Source organism: Mercenaria mercenaria, chromosome 2, assembly GCF_021730395.1.
Source record: "Mercenaria mercenaria strain notata chromosome 2, MADL_Memer_1, whole genome shotgun sequence".
Taxonomy (NCBI): domain Eukaryota; kingdom Metazoa; phylum Mollusca; class Bivalvia; order Venerida; family Veneridae; genus Mercenaria; species Mercenaria mercenaria.
The window spans coordinates 30,799,622-30,821,968 of record NC_069362.1 but is presented as its reverse complement, the minus strand read 5'-3'; the positions used below and the strand labels follow the sequence as shown (position 1 = coordinate 30,821,968).

The following is a 22,347-nucleotide window of genomic DNA, read 5'->3' as shown; positions in this document are numbered from 1 at the left end:
CCATATACTCTTAATTCTCCTACAGTTCTTTTTGATATGAAAACTGCCTTGGAAAAGTCTGAAACAAACCCTGTAATATTCATGTCCAAATATAATGAAATCAGGTCGACTTACAAGGATCATTTTCCAATTTACACAAACGGGTCAAAAGATGATTTAAAGGTTGGCTGTGCCGTCGTCAGCCATTTACATCAATCAAATTTACGTTTGCCAAATAACGCTACATTTTTTCCAGCCGAGGCAAAAGCTTTTGATTTGGACCTAAATTTTATTTCAAAATATAATGAAGAAAAGTTTATTATCTTTTCCGACTCACTTTTTTAGGATTACAATCAACTTACAACCGAAATATGGAAACTCCTTTCATTCAAAATGTTCGTCTCTGAGTTCATGAATTATCTTTTAAAAAATCTATCATATTTTGTTTGATTCCTAGTCATGTTGGTATTTATGGAAATGAGGATGCCGATACCGCAGCAAAGAAATCCCTTTCATTACAACAATCTAAACTGAAATTACCATATCCTGATTTTAGGGCAAATATGAACAAATATATTTTAACTAAATGGCAAACATCATGGAACAATGCTTCGTTCAATAAACTTTATAATATTAATCCTACTTTAGGTAAATGGCACCAAGAGAACAGATCTATTCGCAGGGAAAAAGTTGTTCTTTTTCGTTGTCGAATAGGTCATACCCGTTTAACTCATTCTTATCTTCTGTACAATGAAGATCAACCTGAATGTGTACCATGTCAAACACCGCTTACTATTTTAAACGACTGTGTGGACCTTGCTCCTTAGCGCAATACATACTATGATGTTCAATCGTTAAAAGAGTGGTTTGAGCAAATTTTACATTTTTTTCAAATAGATAGGTTTTTATCATAAAATCTGAACCTTATATAATTTTTTATTCATCTTTTGCAATATTATTATGTTTGCAATTGGTATTTTTAGCACTAAATATGTATATACGTTTTTACTTTAATGGTTTTAGATATGCTTTACAATTAACGTTATCAATTTAACTTCTTCTCGGCGATATATGACCTTTTTGTGTCGGTTCGCCGTAAAACCCAACTCATTCATTCATTCATTCTATTTTCGTGTATAAGGTATCGTCCATAGCCGTCCTCTTAGGCTCGTAGAATCCTATTGGTTGCTGTCTAAGCATTTCACATTGTTAACCAATTTCAACCAGGCGATAATTTTCATATCATTCTCTTAATTTATGTTTACAAATAAAGTGAAACCTCTTAAATCAAGCTCTAATCCCAATGTGTATTGCCTGTCCGAATCGAGTGAATCATATTTGAGAGATTATCTCACCCACGGTATTTTTGTCCATTATAAACATGAGTAAAACAGATGAAGAATCGAGGAATAAGTTTGCTTTCTTACTAGTTTCCCACGAGGTACAATAAAGATTAAGATAAAGATAAAGATAAATAAAGATAATATTATATAGATACAATTTGATAAATATTCACGTTCTGTAAAATGTATATAAGCATATATTTACATGTAAAAACATAAATCAATTAAGTCTTTGGAATATTTACAATTAATCTTAAATTGTCCAATCCTTCTATTTTGTAATCAGTCTTAGTTGTCTTTGTCACTGACAGGGTTGTAAAATAATGAAGATATTTCATATGTTAGGAAATAAAATAACTGGTTGAAAAAATCCGTTTGATTTCAAGAGAATGGGGAAAATCAATTTACAGATAAAATGCTTCATTCACTGGCTCAGTTATTCCTTTTCGGAAACAAATAAAAACGGTATGCCATTTATAAACATGTGTTTATTGTGTTAAAAGAAAGATATATTTGCTATTAAGTTCATATTTGCCCAAAAGCTCAATGCATTTTCCTGAATCCATCTTAAGGAAGCAATCTCATCTTGTTTTCATTTCTTTGGTTATAGTATGAAATAAGCTTGATCCGCTTCCTCATACAAGTCTGTTTCTGTACTGTCTACCGACTCACATACATGACTTCCTTTGTCACCTTTAGAACTGTCTTGGCCTGTGATTACTTTCTCTGTTTCCAACGAAATTAGATGCTCATATTTGTCCGCATTACTCGCTTTTAGGTTCCTCTCACCTGCTTTTGCATGGTCGTATAAAGCGTCGTGATTACTTTCAAATTTATTTATTTTGTCTGTTCCATGCTTTTGAGGTGAAGCCTGTAGACTATTATACGTGCTGTCTCTTTCTGACTCATTGTCTATAGAATGCTCCCTTAATTTTTCATTTCCAATATGTGAATATGTGTTGTCACTTGAACTATTTCTTGTAACTGTCATATGAGAATAGTCTGATGATACCTTCAGATCGATACCTGGCTGTGTTTTGAGACAACCGTAAGTGTGAGAATCTTGTGGACTTTCTGCTGAAATTATTGTGCTGTATTCCGTACCGCCATCGGCCGCTGACTTTCTACTTTCCCCAGCAGTACTTACAAGCTGTGTAATACTCAACTTGTTATTCTTATGCTCTTCAGGAAGATTATCGTTATCCAAATTATTGCCAGTGCCAGACTCAGGCGGATGACCGCTATGTTGGATGCCACTTGTATGGTAACTGACACATGATACACGTTTAACTCTTCGTCGCCTTCAAAAGGGTGTGAAACAAAATTATACAACATTTCAGAATATTTTAGTTCATACTAGCCCACGCATTAAAACGTATATATGAGTGATACTGAATTTAATGTATTTATGACGATATCTTGCTTAACCAGTAACGAAAAGGCTGACTTCATATTTATCAAAAATTACCTCTTAACCTAATTCTGATATTAATGCAACAAACAGATAATCCAAACTATCCGGCTGTATTTTATTACATGTAAACCAGTAATGCAATTATTAGGCTGTTACCTCACAATAAGGCAAATGACCAGTGCAATGACGCTAGACACTACGATCACAACCGGCAGTACAATGTAGACTACAGTTGCTGTTGAAATGCCTTCTTTATTCTCTGAAATAAAATTGAGGTACTATAAACCTTAAACATGGGGGAAGAATTATAAACAATTACAAGTATCTCGATAATCGCACATAATACCATAAGAGGCAATGGAACATATATACTTAAAATACGCATTTTAAATGAATATTTATAAGATTGTCATTTTTCAAATGAAGGTTATTTACACGAAACAAGTCCTGTAATATTTGGTCTAAACACATGGCATTACACTTTGTTTTTATTAATTCGTTTTCTACTTTCAAATTGGATGTATATTTAAATGCAAAGTTGAAACAAAGCTCAGTGCACAAAATGTTTACGGACGTGAAGGCTCTTGCAGTCTTCGTCATAATGCTTCGTTTCTAAATATGCATTCATACAGGATTTTCGTTATAATGCGTTAAAGTTGCTAAAAGATGTTTGAATAATATGAAATCGGTGTTCTTGTGATTTCAAACCTCCCTTAGAAGAAACATTTTCATTTCCAAGTGTTGTCTGTGTTGTTTCTAATATGAAGCTTTTCTTTGTGGTTAGAGTTTCTGTACTCACTTGATTCAGTCTGGGCTGGCATTTCTCTAGTGTATGTTGTCAATGTTTGTGTTGTTACTTCCTTCGCAGTGGTCTCCGTAGCTTGGAATGTAAAATAGAAGATTTTCAGACTTTATGACGTGAACCAATCAGAATGATGAAATCTTTTACACTAACTGTCGTATGGATTTTGTTTAAATGATTATTCTTTTAAATACATTTTCCGTACAATGATCATATTGAACAAACATGAAATAGAAATTAAATGGTACCTACACGATATCCCTTCTTCACCACCGCAAACTTCGTTTTTATCGCCAGGACATTCTTTGTCACAGGTGGCTGCATCTGTATCATTTCGAATGCTGTCAGCGCAATAGCAGAGCTTTTCCTTTGAAGTAATAAATAGTCAAACATTACAAGTGTATACCATCGGTTGTACAAAAAGGGTAAATGTGCATAACTAACTCCACGATGAAACATTTGGATATCCGGACATTCACAATGCTGTGATAACATAATCTGTAGAAACGAGTGTGTACCATAGTCTAATGCCGGCAGCACGAAAAACCCAAATATACCCAAATCTTACCCAAATATACCCATAAATTACTTTATATTATTATCATTAAACTTTTCAAAATACATTATTTTTACAGCATATCCACTTATGTTATGTAAAGCGAACGTATTGTGACTGTTTTGTTAATTTATTTCCTATAAATAATTTGAAAATATTGGGACTATGACCAAAGTGTTCAAGCCAACGATTCAGTACAGTGGTCATGAGCATAACTGTCCGTGATAACACCTTGTGTTGTGACTTGCTTTCGCTTAACGATCCTTGTAACAATAAAACTTTAGGACCAATATCTTATTTATTTCACTTGTTAAACAGTGCTGTTCACTGTCATTTTTCACATAAGATCCGGAAGAACGGTCGTGAAAACTGAAATCATCACATTTTCTAGCTACATCAACTTGATATTCAGTCAGAAGATAAAGTACGCATCTTCTGAAAAAATCAACCCCCGCACCCCCGGCCCCTTCTATAAACAAATGTGTTCTTTTAAAAATCGTTATTTTTAAGAAGGAACATAATTCTTTCTTTATTTTCCACTTGAATATGAAGTTTCTATGACTTGAAACATCGATGGTTTTATTTCATTTTCTGATTGAATATCTATCTATTACCTGTGGGTTAGCTATTGACAAGAAAATAAAAATGTATGAAATTCATGCGAAGAAAGTATACATGTATGTACTGCTTGTAATGCGTTCAGTTTCAGATTTATTCGGGAAAATCGCACGTGCGTTCCAACTCGTTTCAAGTACGTATTTTTAATATCACCTACTAGAATGACATTCCGCACCAGTGGAATTAACTGAAGTGAACCTTTTAACTTCTTTAACATTATTACACACTTTTCGTACAAATAAACAATTAGCATACATTATGCACATGTATAACAATCATGTGTATGTGATTAACATTATGAAATTGAATAAATCCATTTGGTCATTCGCGACCTGTTTGCTACAGTTTGTCACTAGAAGCTAAATTGTTTTTCTCTCTAAAAATATGACGCATATGAGCGAAATAATTTCCTTATTGGTTAAAATCTAAACAATATTCTAAATGTTACTATTTACAAATTTAATACATTTCTTAACAGAGAAATAAAGACAAAAGGCAAAATCGCTATCAAAAGATTCTAATTGTTTTTATGTACATGCAATTTAATTTTGATGCACCCGATTTTTACCCTAACCTTTGTAAGCTTATGTATGACTTTACGATTTGTTCTTGTCCTGTTACTAATAACAAAGCCAAGGGAAATATTTTTGAAAACCATTATATATGACAGTTTGAAAGATAAGAAACCGCAGTTATTTTGGTGTTAAACATTGTCATATATTTATTTACAAATATCGAGATATTGTTTTTCAGAATTAGGTAGCCACACCTTAAATGTATATAATTTGCAATCTTGTTTACGATATATGTCAGATTTATCACATACTGAAATGTTCAAAAGTTTTTCATTTATATGCCGACTCTGGAGCTACGTTGAATCATTTCAACATACCTATTAGGCACAATAAACATCAAAAAAGTTACCATCTAGGACAATTTTCGCATAGTTACATTGCTGTAGGCAGAGCATTCTCTCAAAAATTATCATTTTCTACATGATAAATGTGATAATTAAGGTTGTTCTGCACGTTTGGATCGATTTTTTTCTACAATGTAGAATTTGATTAATTCTGATTTTTCAAAACTTCAGAATATTCAGCAAATAAAAAGAAACTGTCGTGTGCTTGATTTTTTGCTAGACAGATTAAAAACAAGAGCTGTCCGTAAGACAGCACGCTCGACTTTACTCAATGCTTGACTTTGAATTAGAGCTTTGCCAGTAAAAGCATAAATCTGTCAAAATTCTAAGCAGAGTTATGGGTATTGTTTCTTATGGTGTAGTCTTTAAAGGTAAGTAACTATTTTCAGTTTCAAGTCAATAGCTTTGATAGTAACAGCGATATTTGACATTATATAAAACTTTAACCAAAAAAGTATAAGTTAAAAAGGGGCATAAATCTGTCAAAATTCAAATCAGAGTTATGGGGATTGTTTCTTCTTATGTAGAGTGTGGTAGTAAATAACTAATTTAAGTTTCAAGTCAATAGCTCATATAGTAAGAATGATATTTGACTTATCAAAAACTTTAACCAACGCCGACGCCGACGCCGACGCTGGGACGAGTGCAATATCTCTACATTTTCTTCGGAAAGTCCAGCTAAAAATTGGACTTCAGGCAATTTTTCATACTGGGAGTATATAGGAAGATCATAACGTTCATAGCAATTTGCGATAAGAAATATTTCTACAAGCTGTAATGAACATAATGGCATTTAATGTGGTGAAATAAAATGTATAGGTCCATGTGCTTATTTCTGAGATATTTGACCATGATTAAAGTGAACCTCACATTTCAACCTAATTCTAAGACATTATTTTGAATTATTTAACGCGACCGATGTTTTAATATCATAATTTATCTTTAGAAAAGTGCCATTGACATACAGAAATACATTTACCCACAGGTTGCTATTAAGATTTTCATCTCTGTACGCCGAATGCAGTCTTTACTCTATGTTTTCCGAATAAATGACGTTACGCAATCACGCCCGGTTTATCAAACGTGCAGAACTACCTTAATAGCCAAAATCACAAAAAATATGCATTAAATCACATTTTGCCAAAAGAGATATATAATTTTTTGTTGGGTTTAACGTCGCACCGACATAATTCTATGCCGACTTTCCAGCTTTGATGGTGGAGGTAAATAGTAGAGGAGGCCTAGATAGATAAATAGATAGATTTATTTCTGCTTAAAATGTATAAAACATGGCATCACAATACATTATCCATGAAAACAGAAACAAACAGGTGATAATGATCCTTGTCAACTACATTATATACAAAGGATGTCACATAAAACAGACATGGAATCGCTTATTTCCATTGTGGTCCTTTAAATACAAAACAGTTTGACATAAGAAGACAATTTCAAAAAAACCCACAGCAATTGGAAGAAGTATGGTGCACTTTAAAGTGCTAGACATGGAATTTTTCATGTAACACATAATTTAGATAATCACTACAATATAAAAATGATAAATCTATCTATAATTAAAAACATGACTAGAAAATAAAACATACTTCTTTAAACAGGACTTAAAATTAACTAAAAAATACAACAGCAATTGGAAAAAGTATGGTGCACTTTTAAATGCTAGACATGAACTTTTTCATGTATCACAAAATTTAGATAATAACTACCATTTTAAAATGATAAATCTATCTATAATTAAAAACAGGACTAGAAAATGAAACAAAAAAGAGAAAGAAAGGCTTAGTCCATCAAGCACTTCTTTAAACAGGACTTAAAACTAACTAAGGACCTGCTGTCTCTTATATGTTGTGGAAGCTTATTCCATAATGAACATACACGGTACGTGAATGACCTTTTACCAAAGCCATTAACTCTGGGTAGAGAGAAACGACCACTGTCAGCGAAAGTACGAGATAGATCATCATTGGATGATGTGGATGTTACTCTAAACCTAGTATCATAATTGTGAACAGAAGCAGCAGGGATAAACTCTTTTATCATATAAGAAGGTGCAGTATTGGAAGATACCTTAAAGACATGACACAGAGGTATAAAGTCAACTCTACTGGCCACAGGTAACCTACCTTTGTTCCAGCAAACTTGTACTCTAACTTCAAGCAGTGGCTTGTGCAAGAAGTGCTTGTATTGTTTTTAAAAGATCCATGGAAAGGCTCCTTCCCTCTATCTACAAGTGCCATACCAAGTTCGCTTTCGACACACATAGGGTAACTTACTTGACCTTGATCGTGATCTGTGGCTGTTTGAAAAGGCATTGTTATATGTATTTGTGTTAAAAGCATATAAAATATTGCAATGTACAGAAATCAATCTTTACACAAAACAGTAACTCTAAAATACGATATACGTTATTATTTCTCCTTTTTACTCAATGAATTTGCTGTTTGAAGTTATATGTGTAAGAGAGATACATTTAGAAGAAAAAATCAGGATCCACATTAAATCCTGGCTTTTGTTTGATCATAGCACAATAATGAATATATTGCGAGATTTCAGTTAGTTTTATGCTTTCTAATGAAATACAGGAATATATTACTGAAATATAATTGATGTTTTTTCCGTTACATTTATCCTCTGTATTTACACTTGAATGCGAAAGAACATTAGTGATAAAAAGAGAATAGAAACTTCTTTACAAAGATTTATTTGATCTCATGGCCCGAGAGGTCATTAGAGAATACAAACATAAAATAACAAATATGACAAGACATGTCAAGAACAAAATTACATAAAGATTTTGTCACTAATTTTATTCCAGGCTATCCTGGATCATTTATTTGTTCTGTGTTCACTAATTGCAGTAATTTGTATATAACAATAATAATTCAGGATAATCATAGAACACAATAAATTAAGGGGACGCATACTTTGCAATTAGAAAAAAGTGAGTGGGGTATGATAAAATTTATCTGCAAAACAGTAAAATGTTTTGGTACATGAAATGGATACCGTTTCAACTATTATTAGTAGACAAAGGAATGCTCACTAAAATAAAGATGAAAAAAAACTAAAGTAAGAAAGTTTTTGTTGAATTACATACAAATTAGAGTGTACATTCGCAGTCAACAAGTAATAATTTTATGTGTGAAAATGAAAACATTTTACCTTGTCCAAACATTTATCAATATCCTACAGATTCTAATTTAAAGAAAAAGTGAAATAAGCTCACTATCTTTATTTTCCGTTTGCATAGGTAAGCTAAAACACAGTATTCAGTTTGTTTCAAAGTAGTGCATATGAAAAGATAAGGTGGTCAAGGAATGCCACATTCCAAAACTAAAAGAGTACATTCCCCCTAATACATTAAACATTTATTGTTACAGAAGTCGAGTTGCTTGCAATAAGGGTCTAGAAATGATTCCATTATTAATTTTCAACTTGGTATTCACGAAATACAATGCACTTAAATATCAAAACACATTCAACAAACTTTTGAAAATGCATTTTCTTAAAAATCTTTAAAATAAGGTATGAAATTTGGTTGAGAGGTCAAATCAATGTGAATATGTGCAAAATAACTTTTAAATCTCATTCAAAAAACTTACTAATACACAGCAGGAATGTCAATGATCAAAACTCGACAAAAATACAATTATCCTCACTTTTATGTCATTTATAATGTGTCCTTGAATTCTCCACCATACTTTTCATAACTCCGTGTCCACGAGTTGCACGAGGCTGCTGTCATTCACGTAAAAAATCGGGGTCAGACATGTTGTAAATGCCATACTATCTAAACGTAATTTATTGATAATGCAGTTCAAGAAAAACTTTATTTCATAACGTAATGAACAAGTATAATGTTGTAACAACAACTACACTTACACTGATCTGAGTAGCAGTCGGTTTATATCTGATTTTATTAATTCATTTTGTTTTTGTTATTGTTGTCAAAAGGTATAACGGAAGTGCCTAACAACTGAAAGCGGAAATGACTTCGATTCGACAAATAGTCCACTGTAAGTAATATTGTTTGATAAAGGCCCATAGAAATTAATAATTTTCAGATACTGAAGACGCATTTTCTGAATATTATAAGAATCTTTCACTGGTTGCGGGTAAAGATGGGAATATCCGGCACGAGGGTAACTGTTTAGGCGGTAACGAGGCTCCTGCCGAGTTACCACCTGAACAGTTACCCGAGTGCCGGATATTCCCATCTTTACCCGCTGCCAGTGATTGATTCTTTTTCTTGCATGCCTTATTCTTCAATTTGTTTTTCTTTAAGGCGCTATTTTGTTATAGTAGCGTATGAATTTGCGCATTCATTCATAAATTATAGCATGTGAGTCATCTTACACCCCTGTGTGTAAGATGAGTTTTTCTAGCACCGGAACAGCACGGGAAAATCCTGTCATATTCATTATTTAAGATAAGATATTATAAACATCGACAGTTTGTTTTTTAAAATTATACACGTGCTGACACCTATTTTGTCTCCCGTTGATTATAAGAGTTACCGTTCGTCCAGTGCAGTAGTACTTTTTTAGTGAATCGCCGAGAAGTCGTGGGAAAATTAAAAAACATGTAAATAAACTAATATTAACCTATTTTTCAAGATCAATTTCAAGTGATCGACGTTATGCATTTAATTCAGCAGACCAGTGCAGCATCTTAGATACCTGTACTAAGGTATTCATTTTGTAGAATGTCATGTTATGCCCTTGCAATGCCAATCCCACTCTGATTTTTTTGTTTACATGTTTCATCAATGAAAAAGATGGCGTCGATCCCGAGTTGAGATAAGATGACGGGGCTTTAAATTTTTACCTGTTTAAGCAAACCTGGTGCGTTATAAAGAAAATCTCAGAAGTATAACATTATTTGTTACACTGGTATTGTAAAAAATATGTTTTTTCCTTATACAAAACTTAATATTTTGTGTTGGATGTACTTTCACGAAAACCTCTATTTTCTTATTACATTTATAGTACCACATCCTTATCCACAAAGTACTGAATTTTACAGGTGTCCATGAGTATTATATCAATTTAGGAATATGTTTTTTATCTTCCCACCATCAATTTCTTAAATATGCACCCCTTCCGCATTTCTGCATGAACTGTGAAAGTAGCAATATGCGTCCCCTTAACTATGGAATGGCTAAAAGATTTAAGTTAAAGCTAACTGACATATATAAGGAAGATGGTTCGTTAAAATTTCAGGATTATTAATTTTACAAACTGGACTAATTTAATTAAGTTGTTTTATCAGTGTCACACATTAGCTTTTGATAATTCGCCATATTAGGGTTCTGAAAAGTATTATTCGGGATATAAGTTTGTCTGTCATTAACAAAATTGACACACTTAAAAAGATAGTGTGATTCATCCCCTATTTCTTGTCTATTTCAGAGTGTAGTGTTTTCTAAGGTAATACAAGAGCGTCTATCTTTTTCTATAGGCAGATTAAAATTGAGACATCTAAACTTACAAAGATATAAATTACAAATTTTGTAAACAAAGTAAATATTTCTCAAGCTTAAATTCAGTTTTATACATTCTATAGTTTAGACACTTGGGAGAATTATCTACAAAACTGTACCAATTTTGAAGGTATTGATCAAATAACTGTGTTTTTATTCTTTGTTAAAAGTGATTAAGATTGGAACAGTTTGTGACAACCAAAAGTCTGAGCAAACAATACTATTTAATACAGATTTCACTTTATCAATTTATCAATCCAATGGCAAGGTAATATTCCTTTGTCATGAAGATGATACATGGTTCGATACAACACACTACAAATTTTATCCGGTTTACCTGTAACTACTTTGGCACAAACATTTAACATTCTAGATAAAATGTCATTTTCAATAGGTTGAGCACCTAATACCCCCAGTACCATAGTAGTTGAGGTTGACAGATTTAACTTGAGTATATACGTGAAAATTTAAGTTGAAACTGAGAGATGATAGCATTATCCTCAAATCCCCATACCTCCGATCCTTACAAGAGTACTGGTTCACCACACAATCAAATAATTGCATTTGTATATCAATAGGAAGAGAAAGTCTCTTAATTTTAGTCAGACCGTTGAACACTGCTTTGCGGGTTTGTTTTGTTAAATGCTTTTTGGTTTTGCTAAAATTGCTATTGTAATTAAATTTCACTCCTAAATAACTGAAATCATCAATAGCCGCTAGTGGAGAGTTGTTAAAATGAAATACCGGTTATTTCTTATCTTACCACGAGAGAACATTACTACTTTTGTTTTATCAGTATTAACAGACAAATTTCACAATTTCCAATAGTCATGCATACATTTAAGTGCCTGTTGAAGTCCAATATGGCTTTTAGAAAATAAATCATCTGCATATAATAACAGGTACAACTTGAAGTAGACTTCACCATCGATATTACTTAGTTGTTCATTTACCTGATTTAAAAGATAAGACAATCTTTCACAAGATCTGGACATATAACTGACTAAGTCGTTCAAGAAAATTGAGAACATTATAGGGGAGAGATATTACAATGTTACAACATACACATAAACAGCTAACAAAAGTGTCAGACATAACATTATTAACTTTGACACAAGACTTAGTTTTATCATACATGTTGGAAAAATTACCATCAATATTGTGAGCTAGCAATTTACTCCAAAGTACAATTCTATAAACGCTATCAAACGCCTTTTTATAGTCAATAAACGATCAGTAAAGTTTTTTACGTTTAGACAGATAAATATCAACTAACATTTTCAACGAAAAATTATGTACAACCGTACTATATTTTTCTCTGAAACCCGCTTGTTCTTCTATAAGTAGACCACTCTCTTCCAAAAAAGTGTTTATTCTATTATTCAATACTGAGGTAAACAATTTACCAAGACAACTTAGAATTGTGATTCTTCTATAATTATCTAGGTTATTTTCATCCCCTTTGTTTTTATAAACTGGTAAAATAACACCAATGCACCATGTATCAGGGACAGTCCCATTGTAAAGTAAGGTTAAACAAACTGCAATACAATGGTAATAATGCGTCTTTCGAGTGTTTATGTACTCGTTCAATATATCGTCTTTGTTATTTTTCAAGTTTTTGATAACCTTTTTCAATTTCAGAGGCTGTAAACGGTTGATTCAGTTAGCCGATTCAATATCAAATGGAGCAAAAGCATTATCAGAATCATCGCTGTTTAATTTCCGAAAGTGTTCATGAAAAGCTTCTAGTGGAACTTTATTTAAAATTTCCTTGCATTCACCTGAATACTTATTAAGCAGATTCCAGTAATATTTCGGTTTGCTGTGTCGAAGGTTTTTCAATTTTTTAACAATGTTCTAATGGAAGTCCTTCAATTTTGTTTTTAGTATATTCTTATAAGATTTGCTACAATAGTTTAACTCAGCGAGGTTATTTTGTGAACGAAACTGTCTAAATTTACACTTAGAAAGGTGCTAATCTTTCTGTTTTTCTCTACATTCCAAGTCAAACCACCTAGTACGGGGGTCAATAACGTCTACCATGTACCCCTCCCTAAACGTTTTTTCATAGGTACGAAATTTTTCGGCAGGACCAACTCTTTCTAAATAAAAAATGTTCTCATGAAAAAACTCTTTTGAACTATGTATGATTTCACTGTTTCCATGGCAACCGTTCATTTTTGGAAATTGACAACCATATAGATGATAATAAGTCATATCTTGGTCAGTTTTGGTGATAAAACAATAAAAATGGTATTAAAATGGCGCTAAGACATTGGCCTTTAGATAGCAGCTAATTAATAAGCTAATTTGCATATTCAAGAATATTAATGAGAATGTTGCAAAATTACAAAATGGTATTAAAAAATAATTTTTTCCAAGTTTCAAATCAATTTAAACGTACCAGTTAGTTTTGATCTGGTCTTAAAGTCTCTCAGTGTTTTCTTAAATATCATTTTGTTATCTTATTGTATTTTATTTACTCCAAACTAGGTTGGCTTAGCTAATTTGCAAAAAAATGAACCAGTGCCACAAATTGAATAAAATGATATGATATACTTAATTGTTATCAATGAAATAACGATTTTTATGTGATCTACAATGTTCGCAGACATAGCGTTACCATACATTACAAATGTTACGTTACCATTCCAATAACCTTGTTTTATTTCACCAATCACTCAGAAAATATTCCAAAACATAATTAATATTAGTTATTTTGTACTATAAGAATACAATATGCATCTTTACTTGTCAGACAGTGAGATGTTTTTCCGTAACGCACTTAAAATACGTTACTACGTTACTACTACCGTTGCTTTTTTAAAAGATATTTCAGAAGAAATTGAAACCATAATTGTCACATATTGATTTATCTAAACTGTTAGGAGTAATTTTTAAAATATTTTTCTTCAGTTACTTCAGAAATTGCCTAAAATATATATTGCGCCATCCATGTAACTATAATTTAGATGGAATCATATTCAATTTCAATAAAACACACAATAATATCAATCTTTGCATTCATATGATCATATAGCTGAAATGTGCAGTCTTCCTGTGAGTAAAAATCAAGTTTTATAAAAAGTATGATTTGAATTTAGAAGAAGTAGCGTTCAAAATCAACCCAGATAGCTCAATAGGAGGAATCATAGAGTCAGATATCTGGATGAGGCCTTTGTTCTCCATGACGATTCGTTAAAGACATCGTGTCTTAAATCAGTCGACTTCCACCTGTTTAATACAGGGAACTTAGCACTTATCTGTAGAGAACTGAGTAGTTCCGGCACAGAATCCGGGACACTGGTAAGATTAACTACTCAACATTACATGACTGAATTTCTGTTGCAAAGCGGTGCTAAACGAAAACTAGTAAACAAAAGAATATATGCAGGTATTTAAAGTAAAAACTTCAGATTTAAAACTTTTACCAGATTGACAAAAACTGTTATCTTTTAGTAAATACCAAATCAAGATATAAGAAATGTGTTTAACTTGCAGACATTAAATAAAGAAAACTATTGTAGTCATTTTGAAACATTTACAAGAATGACATAATGTACAAAATATTTCTTTAATATTTCAAATTGTATAATAAAGGAATTTTAGAGAGCCTATAATCTTCTTTTGTCAGTTGCTTTCCATTTTATAAACAGTGTTTTCTAAAGCATCACATAATTCATAACAGCTAACCAACAAGAGAGCAAATATGTTATAATAGGTAACATTAAAGTGAAAATATCGTAAGTCACATCATAATCAAGACGTGCAAAATGTGATTCTTGTATCACTGCTGCCTCAAATTGTGTGCAGATTATATTTTTCAGACATTTCATCATGATTTTAGATTCAGATTTTACTAATTCGTTTAATTTTACAATAACAGAACACTGTTTAAGCTGGTACTAGGAGCATGAGGGCAGTTTCACGTTTCACTACATCTAATGAACAGACACAATCAAATCAAGTCAGCTATTATTTTGCTTGGTTATGTTCTTATGCTTCATAAGGATCATCTTAAAAATTATTCACTATCACAAAAATAGTCTTTAAGGAGGTAGTTTACCTTGTTACAAGGGTAAATTCAAATTAGTTGAACTGCAGCATCTTTTTGTATTTCGTGTAATATGAAGTTTTAACTGCTAAAATCTCAGTTTCGTTTGTCTCTGTCCCTTCAAGTTCAATTTTTATCCAGGTTTGAAGAACATGACCCTCTAAAGGTATTTCATATTGAAAGAAGAAGGGAAATACGGATATTTAACACTTTTCAGTGTATTTTAGTTTCATTGATATCCGTAGAAGTCAGCATTATCTATGATTTTACTAGTATGCACGTTAGCTTTTTAATATAAGCTTAAAATGTATATGTCATGGGGCTCGTGTTTCCATGGTAACGCATTATCTCTCATTTTTAAACAACTATGTATAAAAATACGGGTTTTCAACGACTTTAGTGCCATTCTGTTAATGACCAACATGGAATATTTGGGTAATATTATTAGCAAAATACCAAGCACTATACATGGTACCCTATTTTTCTTAAAGTTTAAAGTAACCATGGCAACAGAGATGTTTAAAGTGGCTTATACCTTGCTTTTTGTCGTAATTTCTTATAAAATAATATTGAATAAGATTATCTTTCTAGTTGATGTAGCTTTAAAACATATTATTTCTAACGTAAGTTATATTTTCGTGTTATCTGCATTTATTCAAACAAATTTCTAAGCTTAGAATACTTACAGCAGTACCCCTCGTCTGGCATTTTTCATAGAAAAATCGTTTAGCATGCTACTATTATTCCCATGGATACTGTTGACATGAAAATAAAAAGCCGAAGCTGTATTTCTTAAATAGACTAGTGTCAACGCTTTTGAATTTTACATTTAGATACATAGGTCACGGGCTTCGTTTCCATGGTAACATCAATTCAATTCAAGAAACCACAATTTTCTACTGAAATTGAAACAATTTTAGATCTTAATTTTAGTATATAAGTAACAAATTATCAATTGAACCTGAAAAATAGGTATTACAAATCAAACTGCCAGATTTTTTATTTGAAAATGGCCGTAACAAGTTACCTCTCACCCAACTATATTCCAAATAACATTGGTTACCATCATCCATTTTCTTACATTCCGCATAACATTTCAATATAACTACATAAAAGAAGCAAAATATTGATTATTACTCAGAGCAAAAGACTCATAAAAATATTTCAGCAAATAATGGTTATTTGAAAATAGTTTGAATAAAGAAAATGCACAGAATTACGTTTACGTACTTTCAAGATAAAAGCTATTAATTTTGCGCGGTAACTGACACGTAACGTCATGACGCCAATGACGTCATTTTAAGGCAACATTGTCTTGAAGCGTTTCTGCGGCAATTTATTCATTATTTCTGCATTATTAAACCATAAAGCGTCAGATCGAAGACAGGTCAATGATTTGTTTTCAGAAGAATGAATATACAAACACATTTAGTTTGTCGTAAACGTCGTCGTAAATCGTCACGTTAGCTTCCGGTTGGACATGCGCACATACAATTATAAAGGTAATCTATCTCCTTAAGTGCCATGTGATGGTTCTAAAAAGTCTCCTCGTACTCGGATTATGTGTTGTTAGATTTTCTGGTCATTTTGGATCATGTTTACTAAAACAGAATGCCGTTTTAGCCGGTGCTTGGAAGTGTAAGGTGTGTTTCTCATGTCATTACCTCCCATAAACAGACTTGATCCAACTGAGTCTGCTATTTATTTAAATGGTTGCATTCTTTGCTTCCAAAGCATCTTCTTAAAGTATATTGTAAAATGTTTTCAGCAACTCTTAAGTGTCGTTCAGAGGGCACTCTATCTTCCTAGCAGTTTTGAATAGCACTAAGTATTTGTTTCCTTAACAATTTTGCTTTTCAACCACTTAACATTGTTCACATTCTTGACAGCCTTTTGCAATTTCATGAGTTTAAATCTAAAGATTACTTAAACTACCTGAATATTTCATCTTGTCATTTAGTTTTTTTTTCAGTGCTGCTTTTCGACAGTAAATATTTTATTAATAAGCATATAAATATCTAAATACAATGAATGTGTTTCTGAATTTTAAAGACAAAATGCTTTATTTCTCACGTAACTGACTGCATAGATACACTTCACAATCACACAAAACAAAGATAAATATCGAATAAAAACACATTTTCCATGAAAGGCAGTCCCAAATTTTAACCCTATTATCAGTGTATGGATGTTTGCAGGGATGTGTACATAATAAATATATACAGAATATATACATAAAAATACATAATCAATGTAAAATGTAATTATTGGCAACAATATTGAAACCATCAAATTAAAGAACAACATAGTTAAGAAAGTGCTATAAGTATAATTAAATTGATAGATACATTAATTCAAAATGAAAAAGGAACATTGAATGTGTAATGATGTTTCAAATGATTTCTTGGTTAACAAAAGTAAAGAAAAATGTTAGAATTAAAACTTTAAAGTTTTAACAAATCAATGATATCATTGATAATATTGATAAGAATGATTCGAATTCCTTTCTACATATTTCTAAATACAACAAAATACAGTGGTAACGTATTTTAAAGCGCCGTTATGGAAAAAATCTCATTACTTGAGAAGTATTGAACTATACTGTTTTATTAAAGTATTTAATAACTTGATAACTAAATATTCCTATACTATTTTCTAAGAAAATAACGATACAATAAAACAACATTACTGGAATGATAACGTAACATGTGTAAAGTATGTTACAAACAGATTCCTCCTACAAATAAGTATTTACACTCTATTTTCGTATGATGCAGCTCAATAAATAATCACCAGTTTATTGATCACAGTTTATTTCATCTTGTTGTTCAGTTTTAAATATATCTTGGTTCCAGAGATGTCTGTTTTAGCATAGTTTCATTATACGCAAATTAGCTAAAATACCTAATGTAGAAATAATTGTTTACCTTCAGAGTAAAAATGCTATTCTAGAAAATACTGAGAGACATTAAGACCAGATCAAAACTGTACCATATATAGTTTCTAAATAATTGATGTAATAAAACAAGGTTACTGAAATGGTAACGTAACATGTGTAATGTATGTTACATATTGATTTCTCCTTCACATAAGTGTTATTTATTTGATAACAATTAATAATATTCATTTGATAACAATTAATAAAATCATTTTATGCAATTTAAGTTGTATCTCGTTTCCTGAGATATTGGTTGTGTGGCAGTGTTTCATTTTATGCAAATTAGCTAAACATACCTATTTTGGAGTAAAAAAAAATACCATAAGAGTAACAAAATAATATGATAGAAAACACTGAGAGACTTTAAGACCAGATCAAAACTGATTGGTACATTTACATTGATTTGAAACTTAGAAAATATTGTTTTCTAATAAAATTTTGTCATTTTGTATCATTCTAATTAATATTCATGAATATGAAAATTAGGTAATTAACATAAAAATGCTGCTATCTAAAGGCCAATGTCTTAGCTCCATTTTAATACCACTTTTATTGTTTTATCACCAAAACTGACCAAGATATGACTGATTATCATCTATATGGCTGTCCTTTCCAAAAAAGAACGATTGCCATGGGAACAGTGAAATCATATACAGTTCAAAAATTTTTTGTTTCATGGGAACATTTTTTATTTTGAAAGAGTTGGTCCTGCCGAACAATTTGGTACCTGTGAAAAAGAAGTCTAGGAAGGGGTGCATGGTAGACGTCATTGCACCCCCCACCCACACCTATCTGATTTACAGGTTTTTTTTCTGTTTACTTTTAAATTGCTATTTTCGTCTGCATCAGTATGTACATTGCCTGTTTTCATAGTGCTATTGTTATAGAGAATATTAGGTTACTGTCTGATAAATTTAAATTTATTAGGCGAGTTGAAGAAAATATATTAGGCGAGGCTCTGCAGAGCCTTATATGTTTTCGTAGACGAGCCTAATAAATTTAATTTTTTCCAGACAGTAATCTAATATTCTATTTATCCTACCTGTTCAGAAAATTGGGAAAAGTCGTTGGAAAGAGCAACAGCGTGCAGACTTGACGTCATATAATATGACGTTTGCAAGTGTAATTCAGTTTGTGGAAAATTGAAAAAATGCAATAACATTTTTGTTTCTGGATAAAAACCTGTGATTTTACCACTTATTTTCTTAGTTAGAACATTTCGAATACAATGATAAAATTTACAATGAAAAGTTCGGAAAAAAAATGTTTTCAAAATTTCCGGCTGAACTAATGTAAAAGTGAAAAATAACAATAACTTTTTTGCTTCAGGATAAAAACCTTTGATTTGACCACTTATTTTCTAAGTTCAGACATTTCCAATACAATGGTTATGATTTAAATGCAAAATTTTGATAAAATATGTGATTTCAAAAGTTCCCGCAAAAGTGATATCTTGACACTGACTAGATAAAGCAAAGTTTATTAGGCAGGCCGATTTTGTGCTATATCTTGTATGATGGTAGGATGAAATAGAATGTAATGTACAATTACCTTTATCCTTACATTTATCAATATCATAACAGATATCACGTACAACTTCATGATCAATATAACTCAAAAATACATTTAGTTTATCAGCATCCCAAGTTGGCTTAACGGAATTATTAACAACAAAATCAGGTACATCATCATCTTCCGTAACAAAATGGAGTATTTGAGACTTCAAGTGTAAAAGCAACCGAGTCCAAAAATATACTTCAAAGGTATAGATTACCCACACGAATGTAAAGTATACGCTTCACCGTATCGATATCTAACAATTAAACTGAGGTTTTACTACGCGTGTTTTAGGATAATATCTAACTATTGTGTATCGAATACAACCTAAAACATGTCCCTTTATCGTAATATAAATCAATGCTCATACATGAATGCCATGTATAACTATACTTACATTGAAGTTTATTCCAGTGAGGTAAAATCATTAAACATAATGTAATGAATAGTATATGTGAGGTCTCCATTTCGTAACTTAACCATAAGGATGGTATCATACAGGACATTAAATCGGATGCAATATATTTGCGAGCTCACGTACTTTTCGATAACAATCAACTTCCGCATGTAGAACAGTATAGCCTCGTCATGAATAGAAATAAGACAAAACAAGTCAATTTTATATTGTTATAAAGTCCAACTTCAGCTGGAACTCAGATCGTTGGAATATCACTTCGCTCGAATTCAACGTCCGGTCCCGGCAAAATTCAAGTATGATTCATTATATTCTATCTCAGACAGCTCGAATATAGAGGTGAAAATTGTCACAAAGTGCTGCTCACCTTTAAAGTCGAACTTTGGTGATAATATCAATGAGCCATGTACATACAAATCAATTTATCACTGTTCACATCCCGGATCACAAATGAAGAGAAAGTACCTATGTTTTTCAAAACAGACCAATAAAGTTAAAAAAACCCTGAAATGCATGCAGATACTCTTATATTTCTCAAACTAGAGTGCTAGACTGTCACAATAAACGCCCGTCATAGCAAATTTTACACTAGCACCTGTATTTACAACTGAAATTTTAATTCTGTGGTTGTGTAGTAATTCTTGTAATTTATTTGTTTTTCTAAGTCCACAAAAAACTCCTTACCAGGCAGAGATACCCTAAAAACACCTAAAATTTGAAAGCAGCAGCTATGTTGTACCACAGAAAATTGGTCTTGATTTTTCCATTGGTCTTGATTTTTCCCTACGGTCAATTATAAAGAAGTTTTAATATAAGTTATTTATAGAAACAAGAGGTTTATGAGAATTTTCACCTCTATATTCGAGGATCCACACAAAAATCTTTACCAGGTAGAGAGGTCAAATACACCTCAAAATTGGATATAACATGCATGTTGTACTATAGAAAAGTGGTCTCGATTTTTCCCTACGACCAGTGATAAAAAATTTGCAATATAAGCTATTTATAAAAATAACAAAGGTAAGTAATTCTAAGCTAGGGACCTGGTTGTTGCGCATGAAACTCCGTCTCATGATGGTGAACAATTGTGCCAAGTGACATCAAAATCCCTCTATGCATGAAGAAGAAATGCTCCAGACAAAGTCATTCTTGTATCTGATATTTGGCTTATAAGTGTGACCTTGACCTTAAACCTAGGGATCTGGTTCTTGCGCATGACACTTTGTCTCATGATGGTGAGCAATTGTGCCAAGTTACATAAAAATCCCCTCATGCATGAAGAAGATATACTCCGGACAAAGTTTGTGGCCGCCGCCCGCCCTCCCGCCAGGAGTGTTCCCATAAAAACATATATTTATAATGTCTTACCAAACGTGAAAGAGTGTGGTAAAGGAAATATAACTCTACTTGGACATGTAGAGTAGAAACATCAAAGGAACATAATATATTATATATTTTCTATTTATGTGTAATTTATTCCACATTTAACAGTGATCTAAAAAATGATCCATTATCTTGTCCGCTAAAAGAATAGAACATTTGAAACATTCGAATTACCTTCGAAATACATCATTTTTCTTACGAAACGTATAGCTTAATTTGAAACATAACTAAAAGAGAAAAAATATCCGAACTTTGCACATCTAATTAAACAAAATACCGCAAACCTTGTAAAACTATAGCACTGATAAATATAAAGCCGAATCTGATCACATGATATATAAACTATTTAAAAATTTAATGTAAAATCGAAATAAAAAATATTGCAGTATATAGTCTTCTATTTACTTTGCGGTATTAAACGCTTCAGAACTATTTATGAGTTGAAAAAATTATGATTGCCGGGCATGGGAGTAGATAATATTTCTACCAGTGGAGTTCTTTAAACGACATCTTCTTATAAACTTACTTACCTTAATAAGCATATGCATTAAATTGATTTTCAACTTAAAAGGAATCTAAAAATTACTCTCTTCTTTTGAAATGTGTAGACATAGTATCTATGTACACAGCACTGAAAAACAGGTATTGCCAATACGACAGAATGAATCCTAAAAAAAGACATTAGTTCTCAAAATTGATCTTTTTTATCAAAGAACATCTAAGGCATTCAATTCATGCATGGTCAATTATATATAAAAGATAAAAGTATTAACAATGTTATGCACTATGCATGTCCGTAAATTAAAAAAAAACAACAAAAAACACATTTATATCAAAGTATAAATAGTAATTTACAAAGGTTTGAT

General features: G+C 31.7%; 2 protein-coding genes across 2 annotated transcripts; both read right to left on the bottom strand.

Annotated features, from left to right (window-relative positions):
* Positions 1 to 1,790: 1,790 nt before the first annotated feature.
* LOC128552746 (uncharacterized) lies at positions 1,791 to 3,792 on the bottom strand. The gene is made up of 3 exons (XM_053533804.1): positions 3,536 to 3,792; positions 2,893 to 2,995; positions 1,791 to 2,623 (listed from the first exon to the last, which is right to left on the bottom strand). The coding sequence occupies exons 1-3, from the start codon at positions 3,555 to 3,557 to the stop codon at positions 1,927 to 1,929; spliced, it is 822 nt and encodes a 273-aa protein (XP_053389779.1). The 5' UTR covers positions 3,558 to 3,792; the 3' UTR covers positions 1,791 to 1,926.
* LOC123563620 (uncharacterized) lies at positions 3,717 to 20,207 on the bottom strand. The gene is made up of 3 exons (XM_045356505.2): positions 20,081 to 20,207; positions 7,773 to 7,945; positions 3,717 to 3,905 (listed from the first exon to the last, which is right to left on the bottom strand). The coding sequence occupies exons 1-3, from the start codon at positions 20,187 to 20,189 to the stop codon at positions 3,717 to 3,719; spliced, it is 471 nt and encodes a 156-aa protein (XP_045212440.2). The 5' UTR covers positions 20,190 to 20,207.
* Positions 20,208 to 22,347: the final 2,140 nt, after the last annotated feature.

What these genes read in the sequence shown, in the direction of transcription:
- LOC128552746 (XM_053533804.1), bottom strand. Translation starts at nt 3,557, where the DNA reads ATGCCAGCCCAGACTGAATCAA. An exon ending in GCCAGCCCAGACTGAATCAA is followed by an intron (nt 2,996 to 3,535) that starts GTGAGTACAGAA and finishes ATTTTATTTCAG; the next exon opens with AGAATAAAGAAGGCATTTCA. An exon ending in GTCATTTGCCTTATTGTGAG is followed by an intron (nt 2,624 to 2,892) that starts GTAACAGCCTAA and finishes ACCCTTTTGAAG; the next exon opens with GCGACGAAGAGTTAAACGTG.
- LOC123563620 (XM_045356505.2), bottom strand. Translation starts at nt 20,189, where the DNA reads ATGTCCTGTATGATACCATCCTTATGGTTAAGTTACGAAATGGAGACC. An exon ending in TCACTGGAATAAACTTCAAT is followed by an intron (nt 7,946 to 20,080) that starts GTAAGTATAGTT and finishes CTTTTCAAACAG; the next exon opens with CCACAGATCACGATCAAGGT. An exon ending in ACAAGTTTGCTGGAACAAAG is followed by an intron (nt 3,906 to 7,772) that starts GTAGGTTACCTG and finishes ATTACTTCAAAG; the next exon opens with GAAAAGCTCTGCTATTGCGC.